The sequence below is a fragment of the Lagenorhynchus albirostris genome, chromosome 17 (genome assembly GCF_949774975.1).
Source record: "Lagenorhynchus albirostris chromosome 17, mLagAlb1.1, whole genome shotgun sequence".
Lineage (NCBI taxonomy): Eukaryota > Metazoa > Chordata > Mammalia > Artiodactyla > Delphinidae > Lagenorhynchus > Lagenorhynchus albirostris.
Window position 1 is genome coordinate 62,422,907 of NC_083111.1, and position 27,035 is coordinate 62,449,941.

The 27,035-nt window shown below is 43.6% G+C and overlaps 1 protein-coding gene across 2 annotated transcripts in view; it reads right to left on the bottom strand.

Moving 5' to 3' along the window:
* Nucleotides 1–26,021, bottom strand: part of SAMD12 (sterile alpha motif domain containing 12) — a 404,613-nt gene extending 378,592 nt beyond the window's left edge. For both annotated transcript variants that reach the window (XM_060127703.1, XM_060127704.1), the window contains exon 1: nucleotides 25,883–26,021. In XM_060127703.1, coding sequence (XP_059983686.1) covers nucleotides 25,883–25,895 — 13 coding nt within the window. In that variant the 5' untranslated portion in view covers nucleotides 25,896–26,021. The remainder of the gene's footprint in view (nucleotides 1–25,882) is intronic.
* Between the last annotated feature and the right edge of the window lie 1,014 nt (nucleotides 26,022–27,035).

Consider the following 27,035-nt stretch of genomic DNA (forward strand, 5'->3'; position numbering starts at 1 on the left):
TGGGCTTTGGAGTCCAATAAATCTGGTTCTGCCACTGACTAGCTGTGTGGTCTTGGGCAACTTACTCAGCTTTAAGTTGGGGTTATCTTACCTATAAAATTGGGATAATCATAACTTTTTTACAACGCTTTAGAAAAATTAGATGAAAATGTATTTAAAGTTTTTAGTTAATGCCTGGCACCTTACTAAGTGCCCCACAAATGGGAACCACGGCAATATTACTTCCTTCACTCTTGTTAATATCTTCACGATATTGATTTCTTCAAAAGCAAATACCATGACCCTTGGATTACACATCTGCATGCACCAGCATGCACGACTCCCACGACTCCACTAAAAAGAAAGGGGTAACGGGTCAGTGTGGTTAGGAAAGGGAGAAGAGGATAAAAGGTCAGAAAGGCTTCAGAGAAGAAAAAGCAGCTTTAAAATTCTCTTGCAAGGGTCATCCTGGCAACTAAGGAAAAAGAGAATATTTCAGGCAGAAACATGGGTTTTCTGTCAAATCAGGGAAACATGAAAAAGGTGTGATAGGTTCCAGTCTGACTTGATGAATGTGGGTGTTCTCCTTCCCCGAGGGGGCGGAGCAAGATCTTAACATGCAATTTGTTTGCTCATATTCTCTATTCAGGGTAACGCTCAGACAAAAGGAACATTCGTGTTTTAACAAGCCTCATCCCTCATTTCACCTGATCTTCACAAATGTATTATATGCTATGTGTGTGTATATGTATGGACTTGAGTATGAATATATATACACATAAGTCAAAGATCATATTATCTAAAAGATCAAAGAAGAGCTATAACAATGGGGGAAATGGACAGAATGCAATTTAAGGATTGAGAATTGGCATTTTAAAAACTTGTAGTGATCTGAGGACTAAAAGTAGCTCAAAAGTCAATAGAGCCTTTAACAGGCATACAATTTGCCAGAGAATAATTTAAAAATTTTTTCATTTTAAAGCATCTCAAATTTACTAAGAAAATTGATAAGATGCCATCCAAATCGGTATCACAAATTGCAGCTCAATACTCCTTGGTCAATCCTTTGAAGGCACATTGTCCAATATGGGAGCCAACAGTTGCATGTGGCTATTTTAGTTTAATTATATTTAAGAACAGCTTGAAATTTAGTTCCTCAGTCACACCAGCCACATTTCTATTGCTCAACAACTATGTGTGGCTATGGCTACCATATCGGACAGTGCAGATCACTGAACATTTCCATCATTACAGAAAGTTCTGTTGGATAGCACAAATTTGAAAAAAAAAAAATCAGTGTCTTTCTTCCTAATGTTAAAATCAATTTGTTTTGTTCTGTAAATGTTACTCGAAAAGAACTGAGAAAACAAGAATTTGAAAATGATTTCTGGCTTTTCTATATTTGTATTAGTGATTTAAATAACCATATCTACATTTTAGGAATAAGAAAAAGATTAAATATAATGCCATAATTAGGAATATTTTTAAAACTTTGCTCTTTGAGAACGAAGATCCCTGTAACCTGTCTATTGCTCTGACTTTCATACACATTTCAGATACGCTTTTGTAGAATTGATGTTGTTTGGTTATTTTAGACAACTGTTAGATCTTTGAATAAACTATCCCCCAACTAGTTGCCTCTGTTGCTACAAATCAGGTTTTTTTTTCCTTTTTTAATAAGCTTTCAGAGACCCAAGATTATCTGAGAAAGACAAAGATAAATTAGGAATCAAAGATAAATCAGCTCCGGCAAAGCTCACAGTCTACTGAAATAGTGGCTCCCAAATGTCTACCCAGAGAAGAGAGAGACATGAGATGAAAATTTCATTGGTCCTCAATGAAATGAAAACAGCCTCTTGTGAGTTTTCCACTGGCCACATGTTTTCAGTATAAAGGCACGTCCTTATTTTCATATTGTCTTCCCTGCATTTCCTGGTGTTGACTCCTTATCTTCTATGAAATTAAATGAGAGATGGTAAGTACCACAGCATCTGTGCACATAAGTTTTAATGTCTGTGCACATAAGTTTTAACGTCAGCAAAAAAGTTATAGAAACTGAGTGTCCCCATTTTAAAAAATTACTTGTCTATGAAAGTTAGAGGATTGGATATTTCTATGATAATGACCAGAAATAAGCAGGCCAACAGTTATCTGCAGATGATATGGGGATAGGAGAGGGTGGGAATAAACGCTGCTGAAAAAGTAATGATGAGAGGCTTCAAAAATGAGAAGGGCTGCTTCTCTTGTGGCACAGTGGTTGAGTGTCCGCCTGCCGATGCAGGGGACACAGGTTCGTGCCCCCGTCCGGGAAGATCCCACATGCTGCAGAGCGGCTGGGCCCGAGAGCCATGGCCACTGAGCCTGCGAGACAGGGTTGGAAGAAGAGGTGAGGTTTGCACTCATAGATCAGGGGAAGGTGTCCAAGCAGAAGGGCCAATTTAAAAGAAAGTACAGGGACTTCTCTGGTGGTGCAGTGGTTAAGAATCTGCCTGCCAATGCAGGGGACACAGGCTCGATCCCTGGTCTGGGAAGATCCCATGTGCCGTGGAGCAACTGAGCCCGTGCGCCACAACTACTGAGCCTGTGCTCTAGAGCCTGTGAGCCACAACTACTGAGCCCTTCTGCTGCAACTGCTGAAGCCCGTGCGCCTAGAGCTCGTGCTCCGCAACAAGAGAAGCCACCGCAGTTAGAAGCCCAAGCACCGTAAAGAAGAGTAGCCCCTGATTGCTGCAAAGAGAGAAAGCCCACATGTGGCAACGAAGACTCGACGCAGCCAAAAATAAATAAATAAATACACTTATCAAAAAAAAAAAAGTACAGATTAGGGAATTTTGGAGCATTTACAAGCAGGAACAAATTTTTAAAATCTAAAGTACATGAAAAGAAATCTTGAAGATGAGACAGGATAATCTGAGAGCAGATTATAATGAGTTTGAGGTCTTGGGTATCAGGGCAAGAGGTCTAATATTTTTTCACTAATCAGATGGAAAGTCAAGATTTTGAGCAGGGAGAAATTTAGCGAATGTTGTGTTTCAGTAACATGGATGACTATGAGATTATTTGCGTGTTGATATGCAAGCGACCTTTGAGATACAGCTTAAGTCTCATTAAAACCCTCTCCCCTATTCCAACACATACCTGTATTGCTTCATCTGAACTTCCAAAGCTTTCTTTCGTTACCCAGGGCACTGTGCTACTACTTCTTCAAGTTACTACCCAAAAGTTAGGCATCAAATAGATCATGTTCTTGTTAATTATCAACATCATTACCTGTGTCCCTTTCAATACTGGGCTCATCATAAGGGCTAAATAATGCCTGCTGCTACAAGTCAACACATACCCCCATAGCCCTTATGTCCCCACCTGTGAGTCCTAGAGCTGAACGCTGGTGGGTGTGCATGCTGTGGACATGTTAATCACATACATGCACACTGCCCTAGGAGACAATGAGCACAAAACCACAGGAGAACGGCAGACAGTGTGACTGCGTGTTAGAGAAGGCATTTATATTCCTACTTAGCTTTTCAAATCAGACTATGCTTCTAAAATATTTTAGCAGTGTCTTCATTGGTATAGATCTTCTTGGCTGGTATACAAATGAAAACAACGCTAAAGAATATACTCTGAAAGATTAGCAATTCATTTTATGGTGCTGTAAATTATTTCTAAAGATGCTTCTAGTCAGTTCTCAACATGACAGCCATTAAAACATTGTAAACACCAACTGTTACCATCTAAATCTCTCCTTAAGACTAGAGAGAAGCGGGCTGGATCAAATACATAAGGCTCAGATCAAAGAAAGTTATCAATCCAACCATTTGCCTCCCTGGCTGCTGCTATCCAAAGCCATGAGAAAGATGGTACCACTCCGATTTCATGTTTTCCAGTTTCAGCTGAACCCTCAAGCTGCCCCGTCTTCTGTCTTCTCCACACTCCTCCCATAAGTCTATTAACATGCTCAAGTCTTGCCCTGTATAATAATCCTCCCCCAACTCTGTCATTCACATATTAACCAACTTCTCCCTTTTTTCCCTTTTCCGACAGCAAGACAGTTAAAAGTACACTACTGTTTATAGTTTAGGCAGACCTATAGGGGCACTGTTATAAGCACTAAACCTGCTAGGGTGGATCAGATTACCATCTGATAAACATTCACTCCCCTACCCTTGGAGCAGAATATGTCTCTATACAATGACTTTCGTCTTGACCATGTAAGTTAATTTGGCCAATGGATGTGAGTGTAGGAGACGTGAGCAACAGAATTCAACATACTTATGAAGTTTTCTTTGCCCTCATATGTACTTGTTATAAGCAGAGAAAAAGCATGCCCAGAGGCTACTGCCCTTTCAATCTTGACCCTAGAATGAGACACACAGAGCAGAACTGGCCCCGAACTTGGCAGAGAGGTAGAGAGAACCAGACCCACGGGAGTCTGCCAGCCACAGCAGGATCCTGCTCTTTATCCTAAGGCCAATGGGGGGCCTTTAAAGGATGCAGCTCCTAGGGAAAGTCATCCCCATCCCATCCAGATACTGTTTGGGGTCCCTTTAATTCCTCCAGCATGAAGCATACCGTTATAGAAGCATGCAGTACAACACAATAATTGTTTATGCATTTACCACACCACCAATGCCAACTTGTCCCCCTACAATGGTAACTCTAATTCAGGCTAAAGACAATAGCGACTAAGCTCTGGTAATCAGTGAGAGCTTAGAGAAGCAGATATTTGCAATGATGGGTCTCACCCCTTTGAACACATGACCTGAGTATTTCCGAGACAGGATAAGAAAAACACACGCAAAGCTAGGGGAGCAATCCACAACAGCCATGCCAATCTCAGGGCAGATCCTGACTGCTTGCTGTGCAGGCAGCAGAACTGAATCTGGGAAGCAGCTGGTGCTAGAGGAGGTGGCTCTGCCAGCTGCTACTAAAATAGACCAGAGAGTAGCAGGCATTTCATCAGCCATCAACCCTCTGCCCCCATGTGCATGGCTGACTCCTTGTTATTGAAGCCTCCACTTAAGCATCATCTCCTCAGTGAAGACATTCCTCACCACAAAATCTAAATAGCTTCCCAGGTAAACAACACCTCATCATTCTGTTTCGATTCTCGACACATAGCACTTGGTGCTCTCTGATGCTGAATGGTGTACGTGTTTACCGTCTGACTCCATCAACGAAAAATTGTAAGTCGTGAGAAGAAGGAGCCTTGCCTATGTCATTGTTATAATCCTACCACAGGGCCTGGTACATGGGCAGCACTTGGTAAGTAACTGTTAAATGAATGAATGAGAACGGGATGTCCTCTTTTACACACATCCTTCCCTTTGGTATTTGTTTTCCTCTGCAAGGCTGCTGCAAATGTTCCTGTTTAACAGTCATCTTCGAAGTCCACAAACATATGCAAGGTTTAATGTGTATTGTGTCTCTGCATTTTTCTGAGTAAAGAAACCCTAGCTTTCATTAGACAATCAAAAGATCCATACCTGCTATGGGACTAAATTGTCCCCTCACAACCACCAAAATAAATCATATGTTGATATCTTAACCCCTGATGTGACTATATTTGGAGACAGGACCTTGAAAAAGATAATTAAGGTTAAATGAGACCATAAGGGTGGGCCTCAATCCAATATAACTGGCATCCTTATAAAAAGAGGAAAAGACTAGAGGGATGGGTATGTACACAAAAAAAGGCAATCTGCAAACCCAGGAGAAAGGTCTCGAGAGAGAAGCCAAACCTGCCGACAACCTTGACCTTGGGCTTCTAGCCTTCAGAACTGTGAGAAATTTCTGTTGTTTAAGATATCCGGTCTGTGGCATTTTGTGATGACAGCCCTAGGACTCTAATACAATATCCCTGTAAAGTTGAGAACATCAATAAGCAGCTCCCATTTATTTGACCAACTAAGTAGTCTATATTCCTTTCATATATCGCCTCATTTCTTCATCCCCCTAATCCTGCTGAATGAATAGAATTGCTCCCATTCCACAGACCAGTAAATAAAGTCAGGACCTAAACCCAGTCAATAGTTCGTCTTAGCTGCACACTAGAATCACCTGGAGAATGTGTACAATCACTCTTACCTGGCCAACCAGGAGAGATCCCAAGTTAATTGGTTCTCAGAGAGCCCAGGCATCTGGTACTTCTAATGATTAGCCAGAATTAAGAACCACTGAGTAAGGCAATCACAATCTCCAAAACCTTGTGACACTCTGGTTATGGGCCTCCCCAGGTTCTAACGGCAACGACTACTGCTGGACCGTCAAAGGGCTCCCGCTCGTGGTACGCTCCGTGAATCTTGGTTATTTTGTCTCAGTCCACCTCCAATCGCCCCGTTTCCACAACAGCCCACTATTTGCCTGGGGGTAATGCCCTCCCCCTCATACCATTCCTTATGGTTCAGGTGGGATTTCGCCAATTCCTGAGCATAAGCACAGGCACTGGTCCTAAACCCATCAGCACTTTCCATTATCCCTATCACACGACCTATGCCGTCCAGTCAGAGAGACCTCTGCACTTGTGTGGGAAAAGATGGGTCCCCAGGAGGCTATGAGGCGGGAACTGCTATGCAGTCCTGACCTCTCAAGATGAAAGCCTGCCTGTGAATAGGGCTAACACAGCAGCAGAGGAGCCAACAGAAAGAAATGGAGTTCAGGTGACACAACTAGAGACCTAGCCTTGGGAAAGGTTTCATCTATAGAGATCTACACCCAGGCTTCTTAGTCGGGTGAACCAACATATAGAGCCTCTTCGTACTCAAGACTGGTTGAGTTGAGTTGGGTTTTCCGAGATTGCAATTCATATCGTGTGTGTCATGTCAAACAAACACCTAGCCTCATGACTAGAAGGGTCTTCAGATATCAGTGGAGTGGTTTTCTAACTTTGTGTGTTGGGTAAGGAATTTGGATTTTATCCTGAGTTCAGCAGGATGCTCCTCAAGGGTTTTAAGCCAGCAAACTGGTGTTTCAAGATTTTTCTAAAAAAATTATACCGTTTCTGTATGTAACACATTTGGAAGGCTCAAAACTGGGGTCAAGAAAGTTAGACGACAGGCTCTTGGGCTCTCCTGGTGAGAAGAGATGAAGACCTAAGGTAGGACAAACGCAGTGAAAATGAGAGGACATGGGTTTGTAAATCATTCAGATCAGGAGTTGACTAGATTTTTCTATCAGGGGCCAGATAGTAAGTATTTGCAGCTTTGCGAACCAGTGTTGCAACTGCCCAACACGGCCACTGGAGTACAAAAGCAGCAATAAATACATAAACTAATGAGCATAACTCTGTCCTAATAAAAGTTTATTTAAGGAAATGGATGGTCGTTTGCCAAACCCTGACTTAGATGGTAAAAAGGGTCAAACTCAGTAATTGACTGGATGTGAGGAAGGAGGGAAAGGAAGAGTCAAGACACTGCAGCTACTGGGTTTGAGGATCTTTATGTTCTTAGTGTTTGGCCCCAGAATCATAAATTCATTGAGTCGTTGAGTGTCAGAGGATAGAAACTCATTAAAATTATACAGTTTAACCACCTCATTTTAGTGGTTATGATACTGAGGGCAGGTGCCTCTGATGTAGCAGCTAGTTAGCAGTGCAGGCAGGACCAGAATTTCTAACTGGTTTCAGTCATGCCTCAACTGTACTGCACTCCTCTCTTTTGTGCCTCTAGATAAAAAAATTTCCCTCTCTGCCTTGAGACCACCATGTTATATGTAATAAAAATTATCATCTAGTTAATAAGTAATACTAGACATCTATGATATGTCCCAGGTCCACTGAGAGACTGTCTCCCCTCTAGAAACCTTAAAATCTTATCTTTGTTATACATTTTCCCCAAGCCATTTTTATGCTTGATTTTTTTTTAGATCTTTTTTTTTAAGTGGTTGTTAAACATACGTCATACTGCTCTGCTCTAAGGATTATTCACTTTCTAATCTGAACAATGTTTTATGTTAAAAGCATATAAAGAATTTATTCAAGCCAAGAACTAAAGCACTGCTTATTCAGCCTCATGACAGGAAAAGAATAAATCACAGACATGCATTATCAGAATATAACCACAGTTGACTCCAATTGAAGACCAAAAAATCCTACTAAAAGCCAAGTAAAATGCCTTATGCCTGCCATGCAAAACCAAAAACCATACAAAGAAAAAGGCTAGAAGAAAATATGCCAAATACTAACAGTGGCTGTCTTTTGAAGTTGGGTCCATGGATAATTTTTTCTTTCTACTTTCCAAAGGGTATACATAATAAGTGTGTAATTATTTTAAAAGGTTAATTTGAAAGGTAAGGAAATGTTGCTATGTTGCATTTTTTTAAATTCTTGAATTTCTAATAGTATCTTGCTCTAGGATAGTAACATAATATGGTAAATTATGCAAAAAATTTTAAAAAGCTTTAGGCTTGCAACAGACTATGCTTTTAGGTCTAAAGAGCTGATAAAGCTTTATAACTGGATAAATTATTTTTTCCTTCATGCCTATTGAATGATTCTTCTTTTAGTATTTCCAGACACCATATTCTCCTATTATCCTATTTTCCTATACAGTTCCCTTTTTTCTTATCTCCTGACAAACCCAATGTGGTTGGCCAACTGAGTCTAATTTCAAGTTTTTCTGAACAATTATCTTTAAACACAATTGCTGGCTTCCCTGGTGGTGCAGTGGTTAAGAATCCGCCAGCCAATGCAGGGGACACGGGTTCAACCCCTGGTCTGGGAAGATCCCACACGCCGTGGAGCAACTAAACCCATGCACCACAACTACTGAGCCTGCGCTCTAGAGCCCGCGAGCCACAACTACTGAGCCCGCACGCCTCGAGCCTGTGCTCTGCAACAAGAGAAGCCACCGCAGTGAGAAGCACCGCACTGCAACGAAGAGCAGCTCCCACTCGCCGCAACTAGAGAAAGCCCGCGTGCAGCAACGAAGACCCAACACAGCCAAAAATAAATAAATAAATAATTTTAAAAAAATATTAAAAAAAATAAACACAATTGCCTATTCTCCTTAGGAGCGAGGTCTTGCTCCCTTCTTCCTTCTTTCAGGGACTCTTGATCCTACTGGTGGCTCTCTGAGACCAGGAACATAGATGTCAAAACGAAGGACAAAGGCATTATCAGAGAGCAAGTGGTCATACCAATAGGTGAGTCCTTTTTGTTCAACAGTTGGCTCTTCATAAAGGCCAGCTCAGCATCATCCAGCTCTCCTCAATCTCCACCCCAGTGATGAAGAACTGGTGGGAAGATGCAGAGACAAAGAGCAGAGAAAAAGCTAGTCAGGATAGAAAGAGGCAGCTGTGGGTGACCTGTGGGGACATCTCTCCACTCTAAGTTCAAAAAGACCCAGTCAGCAGAAAAGAGCAGATGGGAAAGTCTCTAGGAAGCAGTCAGCAGAATGTGTGCTTAAATCAAGTTCCAAAATGCCACCATCTGAACACACAAGTATCAGCAAGGTCCTAAGAGGAGCAGCTCTGTTAACCCAGCCAGCACTTTTCCACTTGCCCTTTTTCAGGCCAATTTATGGTTGGTGCCACTTCAACACCAACTCCTGATCTCAAATATAAAATATACTCTTGCCCCAAGAAGTTCCGTAAACAGGAAACCCTCTCTTTTGGGGTTGAATCTATGTTGGTTTCCGTGATTGCCTTGGTCAAATCTGAAGACTACACATGCACTACAACACTAGGATGAAAGTTAGGACATATAGGCTTTTTCCTACATCCTATCATACATTGTTCTAAAAGCCTGATGTGCTGAGTGAAATATGAATTCATCCAACAATTGTTTTCTGAGCACCTACTTTGCACCAGGTATTTTTCCAGGTGCTCAAATACATCCATGAAAAAACAAAGATGACAACTGTAGTGGAGGGAAATTTCTGGTTAAAAGAATCCTCTTCAGAGATGGAAATTACTAGAAAATCTACATTTAGATTGCTAACTTTCTTAAAAATAATAAAATATAACCAGACATTGAACCTGATCTGGAAGTTAATGAGTATCAAGGCATATACCCAGCAATCATATATTGGAGTTTGAATATTGGGTCTTCTGAGTAATTAACCAGCCCAAAAAAAAAAAAAAAAAAAGACTTAAAAATCCTGACATAAGACGACCCACTCCCTTGTCCTAAAAAATATCCAGCCAGTTCATCTTATAATGAAAACCATGAATGACAGGCCTAATTTATACACAGAGAACTTTCTAATTTTTTTTTTAAATGTGGGCTATGTGGGCAGAGAGCCTAATATCTACAAACATCTGACAACATCTAACCAAAAAAGACCAGAATGAATAGAAAGAAAAACATCCTGGAAGAAATACAGAGAGTGAGGTAAACCTCAATTGAAAAAATTAAAATGTTAGCACTAACTAATATATTTTCATATTTTATTGAGGATATTACATCCACAAAATAAGATTAGGATGCTGTAGAAACTTCAGGAAGCCAAAAAAATCTCTGGAAAAGTTAAAAATGATAGTAGAAACTGTAAATGCCACAGAAATTTGAAAGATAAAATTAATCTACCAGGAAACAGAACAAAAAGAACAGAGATGAGAAACAGAGAGACTTCAAAAATAAGAACCAGTCCAGGAACTTCATCATCTCAAAAACAGCAGCCAGAGAAATAAAGAACAGAATGAATTGAATAAAAGGAAATCCAACAAATAATTCAAAAAAGTTCTCAGAAATGAATGACATGTTTCCACTTTGAAAAACCACTAAATACACAATGCAATGGAAACACGTAGACTCACACCAAAGCGCATTCTCATGAAATTTCTCAACACTAGGGATAAAAAGATTAAATAATTTCAAGAAAAAAATGCATATTTCATACCAATGATCAAGAATCAGAAGGCTTCAGATTTCTCAAAACCAAACTGGAAACTAGAAGATATTAGAGGCTTCAAAATTGTGAGGAGGGCTTCCCTGGTGGCGCAGTGGTTGAGAGTCTGCCTGCCGATGCAGGGGACACGGGTTCGAGCCCTGGTCTGGGAAGATCCCACACGCCGTGGAGCAACTAAGCCCGTGAGCCACAACTACTGAGCCTGTGCTCTAGAGCCCGTGAGCCACAACTACTGAGCCCGCGTGCCTCGAGCCTGTGCTCTGCAACAAGAGAAGCCACAGCAGTGAGAAGTACGCGCACCGCAACGAAGAGCAGCCCCTACTCGCCGCAACTAGAGAAAGCCCGCGCGCAGCAACGAAAACCCAACACAGCCAAAAATAAATTAATTTAAAAAAATATTTAAAAAATAGCTGATTCACTTTGCTGTACAGCAGAAACACAACATTGTAAAGCAACTATACTCCAGTAAAAATAAAAAAGATTAAAGAGTAAGAAATACAGCTTTAAGTATATTACTTAAAGTTATAAAAGTTAACCAATAAAAAGGAAAAAAAAAGAATAAAAATGGCTGAACTGCTTCCACTGTATAAGAAGAAGAAAACATCAATGAAACATTAGGGAATAACTAGACAGACTAACATTAGGGAATAACTAGACAGACCAAAATAAAACTCCAGAAGAAAAGGATGGGTAGAAAACTTTGTTAAAGGAACATACTGAAATTTACAAGTATAAAATGCCTTGGCAATAATCAAATAAAAGTAGTGCACATGAATCAATAAACTGTAATAGAAGTTGATGGGCATAACTAAAGAAACTTTTACAAGTGTGAGTTCTACAATTAACTTGGATCCTGTCCTCATCTTGCACAGACCTCTCATGCCATCTAATACACATACACATTTCATTATAAAAGGGAAGTGTTTTCTATGGCTCTGACCTTGACAATGATCATCAACAAGTTACAGGAACAGAGCTGATAGAATGTGATGATACCTTGTGAAACATGGGCAGAGTTATGTATTTGTTGCCCTCGCAAGGGCTCCCATCATCGCCCTCATTAGTGCTGTATCTAAAGAGAATGAGATTGATCACTGTGCTTACATTTTTTTAAGAAGGAGGAGGGAGAATAAAATGCATTAATATTTTATCAAGAATTAAACAGCGGGCTTCCCTGGTGGTACAGTGGTTGAGAGTCCGCCTGCTGATGCAGGGGACACGGGTTCGAGCCCCGGTCTGGGAAGATCCCACATGCCGCGGGGCAGCTGGGCCCGTGAGCCATGGCCGCTGAGCCTGCGTGTCTGGAGCCTGTGCTCCACAAAGGGAGAGGCCACAGCGGTGAGAGGCCCGTGTACCGAAAAAATAAATAAATAAAGAGCAACCCCAACTGCTAGTATTAGCAAGTGCCTAATAAACGTTGGCTACTGTTATTCTTAGTTTCTTATTTCTGTGCTTACGATTTTTTTTCTTTCTATGGTAAATAGGAAGAATTTTCATACCTGAAAAAAGTTTTTAAATATTACTTTAATGTAACTATTTAGAAGATAGAGGATCAACAAAATACTGGGAGAGAAAAAGAGGAACTTATCGCTGGAGCCAGAGATTAGGTGCCTCCAGAGAACTACGTGACCTCAGGCCCCATTCTGGCTGCCTTCATCCATAACTGAAGAAAAATTATGGATCCCTTTTAGATCATCCCACTTCAAATCAGGCGCTGCGCCACGCCTTCCAAATCATGGCAGCAATGACAGAAGCCATAGTGAAAAAGACTTGAGACACCAAGCTCTAAATCTAAACTCTGCCGCTAATGAGTTGTGACCCTGGGTAAGGGAGCCTTCACATCCTTATTTATGAAATGGGAACAAAAGCGCCTGTTCCAGCTGCCAACGGGTCAGCTGTGGCTCAAATGAGAAGCTGTACTTTGGAAGGCACGGGGTGCTGTGTCAAGCCAGGGCAGTATGATTACGATGATGATGGCCTTGGGGTGAGCCCCAGCAAACGCACGGGTGCCAAAGCTATCAGCTATTGAGTTTCAATTAAGAAACCCTGGCCAGGCAAAGCAGTCAGAGGGAGGCAGGAGCTTCATGGGGTTGTAGAGAGGCACTTAGCAAGCAATAGAATGAACATCAGCAAGGGAAAATCACTCTCCCTTACCATTACAGTCAGGGACAATGGCCTCAGCACCCTGGAAACCTAAATCTTATGGCCTTTAAAAGCAGAAAGGGGGCAGGAGATAGAAGGAAATGGAGATGACGTTCCCGTCTTGGCAAAACTGTGAAATTGGCCAAATTTATTTTCAGCATCTTTTCACCTTTCCTTTCTGACATCACTCCTACTTGCTGTTATTTTCCTGAAACCCCACACCCTGGCTGTAGGATCAGAGAGCCCTTGTGGTACCTGCTGGCTGGCCTATGCACCCAACCCCTGCTCCACAAGCAAGCACCCCCCCACCCCCGCCAAGGCCTAAACTCTCCAGAAGAGGACTCATGTTCCGAAAATTATACCCTCCCAACCTTTGAGAATTAGGAGTCCTCTGATTCCATCCCTGTCCTACCTGGAGTTAGTTATTACAAAATAAACTCACATACAAGAAATTGTCAGTGGCCCACATGTTCTTATAGATTATCCTTTAAAAATTTTTATCAATATAACTGACATAACAGTATATTAGTGGGCGATTGTTTAAGAGTCTCACTTTTAAAGAAAATTCTGAAGATGATAATGTCTTCATCCAGTATTCCCCAAAGTGTCCTAACGAGGAAACTGGATGAACATCTTTTGGTTTTAATCAGATTCCAGCTTTACCATGTACTAGTTGAGTGAGTTAACATCTCTGTGCCCGTTTTGTTATTTGTAAATGGGGATGATAATAGTACCTACCTCACAGGATTCATGTGAAGTTTAATGAGTTAATATATGATAAGTAGTTATACTATGTGATAGGCACTGTTCTAGGTATTAATTTTTTCAATAGTCATGTTTTTATTTTAAAGTTACGACACTCCTATCTGTATCACCCACCCCTTCCAGAAAGAACACCTTCTCCAAGAGATAATACATCTAAACTCCAGATGGCCCTCGCTCTAACAGTTATCTCTTTTATCCTTTGTATCTTCAAAATCTCCCTCTCTACTGGGTCAATGTACACACAGTCTAGAAACACTCTCAAATATTTCATAGCTTAAAAAATAAAGGCTTTCTTTGAACTGCTTCCCATCTAGGTTAGACCCCTTGTCTTCATTCTTCCAGTTTATCACCACATTTACAATTCCTTTGACCTTGATCTCTCCTTGCCATAACTATTTCTCCCTTCTTTCCCCTTCCATACATTTTCTTTCCATTTCTATACATTTGCATCAAGAGTTGCTTCCTTGACACCCTTGAAGTATTATGATGTGGATTTGCCTTCCCATTTCATCCGAATGCCAACCCCCTGGGCACTTCCCAGCACACGTCTTGCTGGCTGTCCTAGTGCATCACGTGATGCTGAGACGCTCCACTCTGAAATGGTTCCCCTACCTCCACTGGCTGCTTCTTTCCCACCTCCTTCAGCCTCTTCTTCCTCATCCCATCCCTTAACACTGCAGGTGCCTGGTGGTCACGCTCTTCTCACAGGAGATCTCCCTCTCTCGCCCACCTATTCTCTTGCCTTAGATATGTATATGGAAGGATGTGAGAAGCACAACATGTGAACATGTGGAAGAAAGGCCTTCGAGGTAGGCAGACCAGCATAAACCACATGGGAGGGATTCACGGTGTCCTGTGAGCCAGCAGACAGCTGATTGCTGGGCCCCTTAAATATTAGGGAAGTTTCCCAAGGGAAAAGGGGTGGGAGATCAGCCTGGAGCAGGAAGGCTGTGACACTCTGGGAAGGTCCCTGACTGCTTTAGAGTTTGAGCTAGATTTTATTGGCAGTGGAGCACCCCTGAAGGGTTGGGAGCAATTACGTGGCTGCCACACCCTATAACTACACGATCTCAAATCCTATGTTTTCTCCCCTATGAAATATTTCTCACATCTGCTCTTCTGTTCCTTTCTTTTCCGTTACCTTATTATCACTTCAGCTTCCTTGTTTTTTCAGTTTCTCCAGGCTGTGATCAAACTTTCCATAGCAGTTAAATGTTTAAAAAAAAAAAAAACCCATAAGAACTTCTCATGGGGAGTTCAGGGCAGTGGGAGGGCCATTGCTGTGGGCATGGTGGCTCCCCTGATTGAGAGCAGGGCCCTCTACACTGCCCTCCCTGCCCATGTCCATACCGTTTTTACTTTTTCGCAACCCGAGCCTTGAATGTGAAGCAACTGTAAGCCCCATGAGGGGAAGGTTCGTGGCCTTACATTCTTTTATATCACTCGGTGGATCCCGTTCACAGAGCTGAGCTTATCACAAGTGCATGATGAATATTTGTTATTCAAATAAAATAGAAATGCACACTAATTTGTGCTGGGCACATAAGTGAATGTGGAAAGTCTCATGGGAAAACAACAGCCACAGCAAAACCCCAAAGACCTCCGGCTCCTTACAAAGAGGGAAGCTAAAGTGTAGAGAGCCAAGATCAAGATAAATGCCTTCTCAGGGATTTGATCTAAAAACCTGGAATAGTTTTCCCTATTGTAGAGCCCAAATAAGCAATGTTTTGTTTATTACACTGGTTTCTTTTCCCCCCTTCAATTACTAATGTTCCCGATAGACAGCTACTAAACCAGAACCAACTACCAAATTAATACAAAACCAGAGAGCAACACAGGACGGTGAAAAAGCATGGACTCTAGAATACGGCAAAGTTGGCAACAAAGCCCTGTCCTACCAGGAATTAGCTGTGCAGCCTTGGAAAAGTTATCAATACTTATCTTCTCTGGACCTAAAGTCTCTCAGCTATTGGCTGGGAAAAACCACCTATCCCACTGCATTATGAAAACTAATGTGTGGAGAATGGCCATCAAGTGGCTAGCTCAGAGTAGTCAGTAGTAACAAAAAGATACTAGTTCTCTTGTTTACTCAACAAATAGTTGTGTGCTATGTGCCAGACATAGTTGTAGGCACTAGAGATTTATCAGAATAAAAACGTCAAATGGATGTTCTCATGGAGATCATGATGCTCATCCTTAGTCCCTGGAGAAAAGAATAAAAGCCCCTGTCCCCTTTGCCATGAAAAATACACATAATGTCCATATATATATTGTGCATATAGTTTAAGGGGGTCAAGGATCCCATGAGACCTTCAGTCCCCTCTTGTGATCTTAGATTAAGAATCCTGTCTGCATACCAGCATCTCCAAATATGCTTATTAAGAATGACTCAGGGGCTTCCCTGGTGGCGCAGTGGTTGAGAGTCCGCCTGCCGATGCAGGGGACACGGGTTCGTGCCCCGGTCCGGGAGGATCCCACATGCCGTGGAGCGGCTGGGCCCGTGAGCCATGGCCGCTGAGCCTGCGCGTCCGGAGCCTGTGCTCCGCAGCGGGAGAGGCCACAGCAGTGAGAGGCCCGCGTACCGCAAAAAAAAAAAAAAAAAAAAGAATGACTCAGGCCATGTGTTATATTCAAGGCCCCATTTCTGACTTATTAAAAGGTACCATCCAAGTGTCCCAGAAGAATCTTAAAGGAAACACTACGTAAGAAGATCTGTCTTCAGAACACCTGCTTTTCCTAAGCTTGTCCACGATATAATAGGACTATAAATCAAACCCTGCTAGAGACTGGCATATATTAGATGCTCGATAAATACCTGTGAATGTAAAATGAAGGACATTCTATTTCCAACCTACAGTAAGTCAGTGCTATACCTACCTAAATTTCCTAGATGACCCTTAACACCAAACTCCAGACAAAATCAAGTGCAAAGTACATCTACTGAAGCCTGGTTAGTATTACACTTTCACATGTAATGCACAGGCACCTTCTCAAACGAAAAACACGAAAACCCTGTATTGATATTTTACAACCTCAAACAGGGTAGCGTAGGGTTAAGGCAACCACGTATCACAGGAATTCTGTAGCTATCCTAAATTCAAATATCCCATCCCACTGTCCCAGAGACCAGTGGGAAATCCTAATGTGTCCATACCCAAATTATACCTCCAAGACCACGTTTTGCATTTGGAAGCAATTCTCTTATCAGGCCCTCTACCCAATTTGTGGCTGAGCAAAATGTGGTCTCTGGGAGCAGTGCTTGGTTTACCTGCAATGTACGAAGGGAGAGCTCAGGACCCAACTCTCAATCAGAATCACACACAGCTGCAAAACAAGCCTGGCCGCTGCCATACTCAACATTTAAATCACTCTAGAGACTGGGTCAACGAACCTTTTCTTAGGCTTCATAAAATGGAGTCGTTGGCTCCTGTGACCACGCCCCTTGGTGGGCGAGACCAATTCCTTCCAGGGACAGGTTAAGTGTTTCCTGCTCCAGTTAAACTCACTTTCTGTGGCCTCTCATACATGGTCTTCCCTTTTTTGTCATGTTCTTACCCAAATTTCCTCCAAAGGTAAGCCCTCCCTCATCTAGGCTGCTTTCCTTACCTGTTTTACTACAATAACCAAAAAAAAAAAATCAATATCCAGAACTTGATGGCAAATTCCTGTTACTGTGCATTATAAAAGGGAATTTAAACAGCTTTCTTTTGGATGCAACACCAGTGGTATTTCTAGGCTATATCCATCCTTGAAGTCTGGACTAACTGGAAACCAGGGTGTGTATTTGCCATTGCTATACTTGCGTGTTCTTCTGTAATATAGCTCAAGGAACCCACTTCTGGAAAACTGTTTCCTTCTAATCCCATCCAATCGCATACTTAGTCCCCGTTCTCTTATTCTTGTGAGGTCCTCATTATCAGCAGAGGAGTAGTAGAAAAAAAATCCAAATTGAGGAAAATACGTGTGAGACACAGTAACTTTAGAAAAGTTTGACAGTTTCTTATACGTTAAAACACACTATGACTCCAAAATTCCACTCCTAGCTATTTATACAAGAGAAATAAATATGTTCACACAAAAACCTGCATGCAACTGTTGACAGTGATTTCTTCATTATTACCCCAAACTGGAAACAATCCAAATGTATGACTGGTGAATAAACTGTGGTACATCCATCCAATGGAATACTACTCACCAATTAAAAGGACTGAATGATTGATACATGCAACAACATGGATGACTCCCAAATGCATTTCACTAAATGAAAGCACTCAGACTCAGATGACAACATAGTACATGATATCATTTGTATAACCTTCTGGAAAAGGCAAAAGTATAAAGACAATTCAGTGCAGTGTGTGTCAGGGGTTGTGAATAGAGTAAAGGGTAACTAAAGGGCACAAGAAAACTTTTTGGGCTGTAGGAACTGAACTTGATTGTGTTGGTGGTTACAAGGCTGAATACATTGTATACATTTGCCAAAACTCAAAGAACTTCAAAAGGTAAATTTTACTGAATGTAAATTATACCTAAATAATCTGATTTTTAAACTTTTTTACAGTACTAATATAGAACATGGAGAAAAATCTTGAAATAGGGACTCAAGTATCAAAACTTAATAGTGAAACAGTCTGAATGATACTTTATCTTGAAAGGAGAAATGGAGTTTATCTCCCATTTAACCAAACTTATAGTTGTAAATGTGTGTTAATTCTTAGAACAAAAACAAAAAAAAAATCAATTGTTTGTTATATAATTCCTGCAATAAGATCTATGTCAGCAGGACAAAACATTTTTCATTTCATGTTTGACTTTTCACAGCCCATTTATAAAGATCATTTTTTCCCCAAAGTATTATATTTCAGGGCATCACTTTTCACTAAAGACTTCTCCTAATCCTTAGGTGGTCTAATATTTTTCTTTGGTTCCTACCAAAACAGTGTCTTAGGTCAATTTTCTCTTCTTTAATGGTTACCTGGCCTAACTCAGCCAAATCTTAATTGGGTCACAGCTGTGTGATTCCATCAGTTTTCCAATGTCACTTTCATAAGAGTCCATGAATTTTTTTCCTCTTTTGCATGGCCTGAAATTTCTCTTTGCAGTCAATTTACCTACACATTGTATGACTGGGCAATTATCAGACCATCTAAGAGAGCCCAGCCTACCAAACTGTGGGTGTTAAGTGGAAAGTAAATTTTTGGTGGGGAGAGATTATTTAAGTGTTGAGTCTCTAATGAATAAATACACTCATATTATGATCACTTTTACTTTTCGTTGCTACCTCATAACTTCAGGGAATTACATAATGAATACCATTCCTTTCTTAGCAACTACAATTATACCAGACACTGTACTACCACAGGGCCATAAAAATGGCTTAGATGCTTTCTTAAACGTGGCAGGAAGACAAGGCAAGACAGCGGCATCACCATCATCTTGTCCAATATTTGCTTAGTGTTTATTGAGCAACTACCAAACCAGGTCCAAAGAGCTCTGATACTGATTGAACCCTCTCAACACGCCTACGAGGTCATCACTACTAATATCCCCATCTGACAGATGAGCAGAGAAGTCTCAGAGCTGCTCAGGCCCACAGCACAAGCCCTTGGCAGGGCTGGGGTTCACACCCAATCTGCCTGCAGAGCTCGGCACTGTGTGTGCTACAGCTCCCATGGTGGGGCACCAGCAGGCCTGAGGTCATTCTGTACCTATGGTCAATCCACAAACATCCAATCCCTGAAGACGTGGTATTTACTGGACAGAACAGCACCAAACACCTTCTAGAGTATCAAGGGCAGCTGAGAAGCAAAGGAATTGAACTTGCCAGCTGGCTCCTCCCAGCCCCAGGTGCCCTTGGAAAAAGGCTGCAGAAAGAAGGCCGTGGGGCGGCCACCCCTGTCACCTGACAAATGCCACCCCTGTGTGCTCTTCCCTCCAGAGGCGAGCTATAAGAGCAGCTTCTTGCACCCACGCGTTAGAAAAATCAGACTAAATATAGCCAAGTTTGCTCTCATGAGCCAGCTCTGAGCTGCTACATCCACATCAGAAAACTGGGGAAGAATCAGTTTGATTTACAGGAGAGCAGCTTTCCTTGCTTGCTCTTGTAGCTACAAAAGGACCATGGGCAAGCTCCAGCGGGGCTGCAGGGAGTGCTGGAGGTCTGGCCAAGCAGATAACCGAGCCCACAGGGAAAGGAACGTACCAGACGTGAGAGGAGCATCCTCATTAATGTTCCTGCCCATGGAGGGCTAAACAACCACAACACCAGGACCTGGGGGGGTAGCACACATTCCACATACAGCCCTCTGTTCCACGCCCTTCCCCCATTCCCCACCCATCAGTATTATACTCAACAGCTCACTCAAATGCTATCCCCTTGGTTGGGCCATCCCATCCTGTCCAGATCAGAACCAAATGCTCCATTTGTTCTCCGACCGCCCACGTTATGCTGCTTGTACTTTTATTTAGCACTTATATCATGCAGCCTAATCTGAATCTCTGTCTCCAGCCAAGTGGAGGCGGGGGATGGCTAAGCTTCCTTCTTAGTGACCCCCCCAAATCTAGTAGAGTTCCTTGCACACAGGCAAGGAACTCTCCTGCTTATCAACAGCAAATGCAAAACCTGCCTGAATGCCAGGAAAAGGGAGTTTGCAATTTTCTTCATTAAACGCACAACATCTGACGCTCAGTCCCCAGAGTTCAGGCACAGGTTTCAGATCCCAGGCTGTCCTTGCTGGGATGTGTCCCACAGCATTACGGATCACAGCTACACCGCCAGAGGTTCTACACCACCTCACCCTTGTTAGCACCAGCCCTAGTTCCTTCTGGCCAAAAAGCACAGCAAGACAGACAAGAAAGAAGGGTGGGTGCAAGGGCGTGGCCAGGTAACAGCAGGATTAGACTGAAGCCCTGTCTGAACCAGTTAGAGGTCACGGAGAAGAGCTGGGAGTGGCAGGAACTCCTGCCGCAGCAAGTGCAGAAGCAGGGTTTGGGACCCCACCTCGCCCTCACGCACAGTCACTGGACAGAAGTTTTCAGCGAAGCCTTCATGTTCACCACTCTCACGTCCTAAAATAGTGATGGATACAAGCTGCTGCCGCAGGACAGTCAGATCTCGTGGGCTAGGGAACAAAATAAATATTAGAAAAAAGAATAAAAGACCCTTGGTGAAAAGTGAAATGAAAGAGAATCGAGTACCAGGTAGCTGAACACTAACACCTGGATGCTGCACGGAGCTGAGAGGGAAGCGTGTTGACAGTCGCGCTGCTTTTACAAGCACTCTGCAAGTGAACGCAGCGGGGAGTTCTTCTTGGGGGGCGTGTATAGGGGCTACCACAGAAATCAGATGCACTCATTAGCCTACCCATTCATTCATTCAGTCTGCCATTCATTCACTGATTCGTTTGTTTAACAAACCTCACACGGAGTCTACCGTGGGCCAGGCGTAAGGCACCGTGCCTGCCCTCAGAAAGCACCACCAAGCAGAACTGCACGTAAACCTCGTTCTCAACATAGAAACGCAGTTAGAAAAAACTGGAGGCAGGCTAGTACCAGGAGAGCCACCGTCCTCCTTACTTCCTGTGTCACAGGGGCAATCCAAGAGAATGGCACTGCTGGTCCCTCTCCGCCCTCTATGGGCTCTCCTCTGGCGAGGAGGAGAAGACAAGTGGTGATGTGAAAGCCTGTGAAAGGGAACAATGCATCCGGAGTTGGGGGCTTTCTCCCTCTGGGTCCCAGATGCCTGCTGCAGGAGCCCATCTTCTCTCTGCTGTCCAGGCTGCCAGTGTTACAGAGGCAGGCAGTCCTGTGAGGGGTAAACTCGCTGCTGGGGTGCAGTAGTAGCAAACCCACTTTACCATCCGGCCCAAAGTCAGGAAGAATAACTCCTGCATCCTTGTAATCGAGATGATGTCTTTATCCCTCTGTGATTGTGACTCAGTTCCGAATGCCAGCAGGGTACAAAGGCATCATTTGCGACTGCTTCTCTTTGCCACGAGGTTCCGAGGTATCTTGTTTTCCCTTTTTTCCCCAGCCGCTGCTATGATTACTTATCCTTACAATATTTTGGTGATGGGAAGTTTCGTTACTCTTTTACAGGAGAAAAACTATAGAACCTGAGCACTGATGACTAATCAGAGGCCATCTGATGAGTCAGTTTGTTCACTTTGGATGTAAAATGTGGATGCCTTAGCCCAAAGTCATTCAGAGCACATAGCCTACAACTGGAAATATTTCTGGAGGGTGGTGAATATTGGGACCCGTCTTTCTGCCATGGAAGAGGAGCTATTATTCTATTAGATCTGGAATAGAAACACTACGTACAAAATGTATCCACTCCATTTTCTTATACAGCTGAGGATGAAGCAAGGAGGAGACGAAATGTGGCCCAGGAATAGGAAAAGCCTTCTCTTGCTCTGGGGCATTTATACTTCACTCATGAAACAATTACTGAGGTCCAAGTAAGTGCCAGACACCAATCTTGGAATACAGAGGTGAATACGGTACTATGCCTGATGAATCCACAGAGGTGAATACGGTACTATGCCTGATGAATCCACAGAGGTGAATACGGTACTATGCCTGATGAATCCACTTTTTTCCTCTCCCTTCAAGCCATTAATATTAGAAAACAGTGCCTCAATGAAGACAACTGTCTACGCAATCTGTCCACGGAGAAGGGATTACTCTCGGTTTCTACAGGCTACCTCCTTTCTAGAGGTCCTAGTTCTCCAGCTATTTGGAGTAATCTCTTATAATCTTTTTTTAAGACAATGGATGCCAATACAATCCCAATCGGAATGCAGACCATAACGTGGTCTGTGGCTGGAAAGCACAGCTTTAAGCTGCCCATAAATGTAAGGCTTGGGTCACAACCAGATTAGGGAGTAGACATAGGATGCTGTAATTAATTCAAAGAAAGCCTAACCCAGGGTAGCCATAAAATAACTCCAAGTTACAAGTTTAGCAAAATGAAGGAGCCCCCTACTTGCTCTTAACACTTTTACAAGTTCAAGCTTACTTAAGAAAACAGGTTACGCATTGTAAGAAAAACAAAAAACAAAACAAAACTTCTAATTTGCTACTAATTACAAAGACTGGCATGAATAAGTGAAAGTTCAGGATACAAAACAGGTTCCAAACAGTACCGCTTTTTTTTTATAGGAGAAGTATGGAAGGGAGTGCAAGTAATATTTACTGAGAATCCATGTCCTAGCCACTCTTAATAAGCTCTTTCCTTTATTTAATCTTCACAACTTTAGTGGGACCTAAACAGTAGTGTGCCCATTTTTTCCAGATGCAGAAACTAAACCTCAGACGTTAAGCAACATATATTGTATGTCCTATTCCATTTCCTCTGGCAATATTCCTTATTCTCTAAATCAGTGTTTCTCAGTGAGCTTGGGGAAACTGGTTGTTCCTTGGTTTTGGGTTGGGAATTTTGTATGAGACAGCCATGCACTATACGACACTTAGGACATCCTTGGCCCATGGGCATAAAATATCAACAGCAGCCCCTGCATATCTCAAACATGCCCTAGGAGGACAATGTCCCTCCTCAGGTGAGAGCCACTGCCTTCAAACCTCTCAAAAGTTCCTTATTTTATGGCATTTGGGCTCCTAAGAAAGCCCCATGCACCCGTATGGAGTCAGTTACAAAAGCTCCATGGATTTATTTCCCATGCATTTCATGAGCATTTATTGAGTACCTGTCATGGGTCAGGTAGTGTACTATTGCCTGGGAGTATAAATTCAAAGAGTACATGGTCCCCACTCCCCAGGGGCTGCAGTCTTAGAGTCTAGTGAGAGACATTAAGTACGGCAAGTGTTAAATGTAAGCACAGGGGTTTCCCTGGTGGTGCAGTGGTTGAGAGTCCGCCTGCCGATGCAGGGGACACGGGTTCGTGCCCCGGGCCGGGAAGACCCCACATGCCACAGAGCGGCTGGGCCCGTGAGCCATGGCCTCTGAGCCTGCGTGTCCGGAGCCTGTGCTCCGCAACGGGAGAGGCCACAACAGTGAGAGGCCCACGTACCGCAAAAAAAAAAAAAGTAAGCACAGGTGCTGAGGAGACAATGCAGGAGGCACCTCCCACAGACTGGGCAGAGCACTCAGAAGGCAGAGGGAAGGGAGGGTTGAGACAGGTTCCCAGAGGAGGTGAAGTTTTCCCTGAGCCTTGAAAGACCAAACGAGAGTAGCCAGGAAGGGCCAAGTTCAAACCAAGAAAGCTGCCTTTGTAAAGACCAGAGATAGGAATATTTGCAGTCAAAGTTTAAAATATTCCCTTTATTCTTCAAGTTGAGGCCTCATTGTGATTCAAACTCAGGATCTCCAGTTTACTAGACAGGCACTTTAACCAAACAAGTCAATAGAAAATAAAATAAGCTCTCCACAGTCCAGGCATACTTCCTTTCAAAGCCTTTGTTTTCGTAAGGTCTGGCTTCGCTGGTATAATAACCCATCAAACAAGATATATGACTAATTCTACTTCTTCCAGCGAGCAGGAAATTGCTTTCAAGTACATCATGGACTGGCGCCCAGTGGGAGTGCCCTTCACTTGAGGACACAGAAGAGTGAGGAAGAGAAGAGATAATGTCATCTGAGGGGTGACGTAGAGAGGTGCCAGTAGGTCAACAACTTGCCCTTAGCCTCAAGCTCAGAATGAACTTTATCTTGTGTTTTTTGTTTTTTTTCATCTAAAGTCTTGTCTCAGTTACCATCAACCGTAACAATGCAAAAAGCCAGATTCTCACCCTATTACTACATTTGCACAGAAAACTCTGGTTATTTGTTTTTTTCAAAGCCATATATATGAGATTTATATAGGCGTATATAGATTTATATATATATATGTATAAATTTAAAAGCCAAATATATAAGAACAGTAAAGGTAGGTAGATAGGTGGATAGAAGTGCCCAGCTTGGGATCTCTGAACCTGAGACAGTTTCCTGAGTTAATGGGTGCTGACCACAAGAGCTGGGTTATTGCCACTTCAAGTTGTTAAGTAATTACAAAGCGAGCAAGAGTCAGATTAGTTCAGTTGCTCTCACCTGGGGTGGGTAGGGGAGAGGGACGCCAGCAAACCCTTGTGGCTCCTTCTTGCTTTCAGCCTCCAAGGAACAGGCTCACTTCCCCTTGGCAAGGAGTCTGCTGCAGCTGGCAGGCATGCCCTCTTTTTCCAACACCAACTTCCCCTCTGACCTGAGCCACACTCAGAAGCCATAATTCTGTAAATGAACTTACACTCCCCTTTAGTCCCATGATCATTTCAATTTATCATTCAGGCACAGTGTGACTGCTCGTTTGACATCACAAACACGTCTGGCCCACATATTTTCCCCCAGAAACTACCCTCAACAAGAAAGCCAGTCTTCCAAGGTGAGAGCATCTGAAATGAAAACTTGGGATCCCACACAAACCGCCTGTCCCTGCTTTCAACCAGGCAGTTCAAAGGTGGCAACATCATAGAGCCCAAACTGCAAAGCCAAAGGCCAAAATTATAGGAGGAAAGCAGAAGGGGGGCTTCAAAGAAAAGGATTCACCCCAATGGAAGAAGCTGGCTGTCCTTATTCCTGGCTGATTCCATTTCGTTTCTATAAACTTTGCTAACCTCGGGAGGGTTGTATAAAGAGACAGGTGTAGGGACACCTCCACCCTCTGGGTACATCTGCTGCTATCGCTGCTGCGTACACACGACGAGGGGCCCTCGACCCAACAGCAGTCCATGCTTCCCGATGACGCACCTGGCGAGGGTCCTCTCCCATGTGTGGAGGCCAAAGTGAGCATCCCCAACCTCGAGGTCACCGAGCCGGCCCTGGCGGGATGCGGCAGCGAAAAGGGCACCTCGGGGCTGAGACCTCCAAGCGCTCTCTCAGGCTTCTCCCCCATATCCAGCACATCATTTCGCATTAGGGACACTCTTCGCCTCCAACCCGAGAGTGCTGCGCATCTACCTGTCTTTCCAAAGTAACTGAATAAAGCACCTACTGGCTCTCCGTGGCTCAGGTGAGTGCCAAGAGGTGTAAGAGGAAAGGGCCCGCTTGCCACCACCCACTTTCCTCTCCTCCCCAAGCTTCCCCAAGCTTCATCGGGGATGTGTGTATCGGGGTGCGCGGGTTAAGAGGGGGCTTAAAATGCCCAAGCGTCCCTTACCTTCCACAGCCATTCTCTCAGAGCTTCCCTAACGCATGCATAATTTTCTGGGCCGAGATACTCCTCCTGCCCCGCGCTCCCCTCCCTCCTCGCGCTTTCGCCTAAATATTCTGCGCTCATCTGCTCCAGGACCAACCTGCCGCGGTCACGCAAAGCGAGGCTGGCGGCTCCCGGCTCGGCGCAGAGCAGCCTGGGAATTGTAGTTCCATCTCTTTCCTCAGACCAGGGAGAGCACCCCGAGTCCTGAGAAGGGCACGGCCCCGCCTCCACACTGGGACGGCATCGCCGGCTTCATCGGGCCCAGGCAGAGAAATCCTTCTTGGCGGGGCGGGGGGTCTCGTGAGTAGACCCGGGGACCCTGGGAGGTAGCGGGGACTACATTTCCCAAGATGCCGTGCGCTGGATTTCGTTCCGCGCCGGGAGCTGAGACCCGTGATTGAGCTCTTCCCTGTTGATTAGAAGTGGGTAAGCACCTGGCAGGGCTCGTGCGGGAGGCAGGAGGCGGCGGGGTTTGTGGTGTGACCTTCTGGGCTTGTCACTGGCCTCCTTGGCCACCCAGTTAGTGAGGCGAGCAGAGCCGCCGGCCGGCTCTGTTTTTCCGCCTGGGCCAGAGAGCCGCTGCACAGGGTGCGGTTGAAACTTGTTCCTCTGAGACCTGGGAAGTGGGTTAGGGAGAATCTTGCGAGGTGATACAGCTGTATTCTGATCCTCCAGGTGATTCAGGTGGCTAAACACTTCGCCTAGGCATGGGGGATGGCCTAAAAAACCCGAACAGGTATCACCCCTAAGGGGTTATTAGAAACAAAATCTGGGAACCAGGATTCCACCTGAGGATGTCAGATGATGGAAACCTGTGTGGCTTCCACGACAGGAGGCTTTCAGCTTGACTGGTCTGGGAGCCCCTTGGCGGTCGGTGATAGGGCCTAATAATTAACAGCATCTGAGAGTGTTCTTTCAACTTACGAAACTTCTGTCCTAACTCCAGGTTCTGGGAGTGCTATAAGCAGACAGGAAAAAGAATCACGCTGAAGGCAGTAGAATTCCAGAGCTGGTAAATACTGATAAGAATGAAGTTCCCAGACTTTTCTTCCCGCGTGTGGAAATACAGATGCAATTATCGCTGGTAGAGGTGAGGGAATGGCCTTGGGAACAG